The sequence below is a fragment of the Lactuca virosa genome, chromosome 5 (assembly GCF_052849685.1).
Source record: "Lactuca virosa cultivar CGN04683 chromosome 5, Lactuca_virosa_CGN04683_v6, whole genome shotgun sequence".
NCBI lineage: Eukaryota > Viridiplantae > Streptophyta > Magnoliopsida > Asterales > Asteraceae > Lactuca > Lactuca virosa.
The window spans coordinates 352,458,947-352,462,459 of NC_136430.1; the positions used below are offsets into that span (position 1 = coordinate 352,458,947).

At 32.8% G+C, this 3,513-nt stretch overlaps 1 protein-coding gene across 1 annotated transcript; it reads right to left on the reverse strand.

The window, feature by feature from the left end:
- Positions 1–432: 432 nt before the first annotated feature.
- On the reverse strand, positions 433–942 carry LOC145113419 (uncharacterized). The gene has a single exon (XM_079049514.1). It carries the CDS (start codon positions 940–942, stop codon positions 433–435), a length of 510 nt encoding a protein of 169 aa, XP_078905640.1.
- Positions 943–3,513: the final 2,571 nt, after the last annotated feature.

Genomic DNA, 3,513 nt, shown 5'->3' on the forward strand with positions numbered 1-3,513 from the left:
TTATTCTTCCATGCTCTACTTCCTCACCTTCTCTTAGCCCTTTCAAATCAGAACAAATGTGAAAACCACATCCTGTGTCAAGTACCCAAGAATGAGTAAGTTGTGAGTTATTAACTTGAATAATGTCCATACCTACCGAAGATGGCTTAACCTTGCCATCCTTCAAATCTTGCAAGTATTTAGGACAACTTCATTTACAATGCTCCTTTTCGTTACACTAGTAGCAAGTGGCCTATTTAGGGTCACTAACAACAGGAATATTAGAATTGAGCTTTGACTTCGACCCACTTCCAAACGCTTCAGCATGGGCCTTGCCATTTTAGCTCGATAAAGGATTAACATTCGTCTTCTTTCCTCTAATTTTCTTAATGGCTAGGACAATAACTCTTGTCGTAGAAGGGACCTGGTTTTTTTCATCCCTGATTCCGTTGTCTACAACAAGTTATGGAGTTGGATCCATGTGGTCTCCATGTTGTTCAAATGATAACTTAAAATAAAGTGATCATAACTGGGAGGCAAGGAGTTTAGGACCATGTCTATGACCAACTCTTTGTCAAAGAACACATTGAGCTTTTCCAACCGCTCCACATATCTCTGCATTCTTTTCACATGGTTGCAGATAGATTCTCCCTCATTCAACTTACATGCCATTAAAGCCTTGACAACCTCATACCTCTCTTGACGTGCTTTCTTGTGAAAATTTTCAGCAAGATCCAAGAACATCTCGTATTTCCAATAGTCCTCATAGAAATTTTGCAACTTAGGTACCATCGTTGCAACCATTATGAAAACAACCTTTGTTGCGTCGTCATAGTGTTGTTTGTAGGTGGCAAGCTTCTGTGGAGTACCAGTTGACTCATCGACTTCAACTGTGGTATTTTCGAGAACATATTCTTTTCTCTCGTATCGAAGAGTGATTTTGAGATTTCGCATCCATTCCATTTAGTTGGGACCAACTAGTTTCTCTTTTGATAAGATCGATAGAAGAGTGAAGTTTGAGTTGTTGGTAGAGAATTGAGCAGCAGGAACATCATTCGAAGTAGACATCTATATTAAGAGAGAAAGTAATAGTTAGTTGACACAAATCCTTAATATTTTAACCCAAAATAAATATTTAAGTCTAGCATTCAAAATACAATTGACAATCAAAAATAGGGATGTTGTATTCTTATTGTGAATTTATGAAGGTAGGTAAGAAAATTTACCAATTTCAATCTAATATGAAATTCCTAGATCTTTCGAGATTCACTGAATCTTATCAATGACATGTTTAATCTTGGATTATGCTCTTCTATATGTGACTAGGATACCGAGGATAACAAACAATATGTGAATAACCATGCAAACACGCTTGACAACCTCGGTGTCATTTATCATCTCAAATTAATGTGCCAGTAAACCACACACGCTCCATTAACAATGATAGTTTTCGAGTTGTACTATCATGTCAACTTTATAGTCCCAAATTAGTGCGATGGCTAGCCATGCACACTCCACTAATGACTAATAAAGAATGATGTGTGCTTTCATGGATTAACATATTTTTCATATTTTTACTAAAGTAACTAGAGTGTGATTTTAAAAGAAGGTTCTAGTACTTTATAGATTATATTTTTAATCTTGATTATGTCCTATCAAACACATTCAGACAACGACCCTCCACCACACAAGATATCAGTAGGTGAAAAGGACACCCATTCAACGGTCACTTTATAGGTCGTTTCCTTATACCCTCTTTATAGCATGGCTTCGTGAATGAGGCTTACTAACGATTCGACTGACTTTTCTTATACATATACTAATTAAACTTTTAATATATATATATATATATATATATATATATATATATATATATATATATATATATATATATATATATATATATATATATATAAGGCATATTTAAAAACTTTTCAAAATACAAGGTTTAAATTTTAATTATCTAAATTAAACTTTTAATTAATAAAATTTAAACCAATTATGATTTAAACTTTATATTGTAATTAAACCTTTAATTAAATAAATTAAATCATTTAGGGATTAAATAATTATATTCAATTAAACAATTAATAAAATAATTCAAATTTAATCCTAATCCAAAACCCTACTAATTTTCGAAAATTAGGGTTTAGGGTTATCAGGTTTTAATTATTCAGATTTTAAGGAAATTAAAATAATAGTTAAGGAAACTAGAAAACCATAAAGGAAACCCTAGCCAAGTCGAAATTTTCAAGCCTAAATGGTTTATTTTCGATAAACCTTAATTTTGGTCCATTCAATTTTATGCACAATCAATAGAAAACTATGGCTTTAGTGATAGGTTTTATAGGTTATAACAAAACATGCGTGTGACATCCCCAAATTCACGATCATTTTAAAATTTTTATTTATGCTTATTTTAAAATCAGAGTAATCTTTTAAAGAAAAGTATTGCGGATTTTGTTCCCAGAAAAACATGATAAATATGTTATCAAAGCATTTCCGAAGAAATGTATTTTATTCATTTTAAAACTTTGGGATGTCATCGTTAATACAGAAAAATAAGCATAAACAGAACTTACATTCATTTACACTAGTGATCTACACCTCTTTAATCTCTCGGTGTAGTGTAGCTTTATATCGATACCTGTGATACAAATAAACTGAGTGAGTCAGGTTGGGAAACCTGGTGAGTACATAGGGTTTTCAACCCACAATAATATAATTATGTTTAATCATTAAACAATCAACCCAATTACCCATCCCCATTATCTTCTTTATTTCTTAAGGATTTACCCTAAGAATCATTTATCATTCACCCATTCAGTCCTAAGGATTGTTCTAAGGAGTAGGCAAGAAGTCCATCATTGCCAATGACACAACTGTCAGTATTATCTATTAAGCACAGCTATCAATATTATCATTTAGGCGCAACTGCCAGAATTGTAACATTCTCTCTTAGGCGCAGCTGCCAGGGTTATGATGTTCTCTATTAGGCACAGCTGCCGATACTATCCTTAGAGCGCAGCTGCTAGGATGTTTAGAGTACATCGTACATCAAAAACATCTACAAGTTGTGGCGCAGCTGCCAATGCTCATCTATAGGGTACTAGGTCCATTGCTGCCAATGTTCACCTATAGGGCACTATGTCCATACTGCCAATGTTCCTCTATATCAAGTTTCATCCCTCATCATTCATCTACCCATGTTTTATCCAACATATTTTGTAGATATAAAATACATATACAGTTTAAATCATTTAAAACATGTATAAAATCGTTCATCCAGCATAGATAGCAAGTATATAGATAATATGCACACATAGCACGTAATTTATATAAAATACTTCATATCTATGTGTAAGATGAAAGTAACTATGCACTCACTTGTTAAAGTGATGATTCAAAACTCGGACAACGCTTCGCTTCTTAACAATATAATTTCCTTCGACGAAACATAGTATTATTACCACTAGATTTTAGTCTGATATTTACCGTGACTAATTATTAGTCTTAGCATCATTATTATTATAT

What these genes read in the sequence shown, in the direction of transcription:
- LOC145113419 (XM_079049514.1), bottom strand. Translation starts at nt 942, where the DNA reads ATGGAATGGATGCGAAATCTCAAAATCACTCTTCGATACGAGAGAAAA.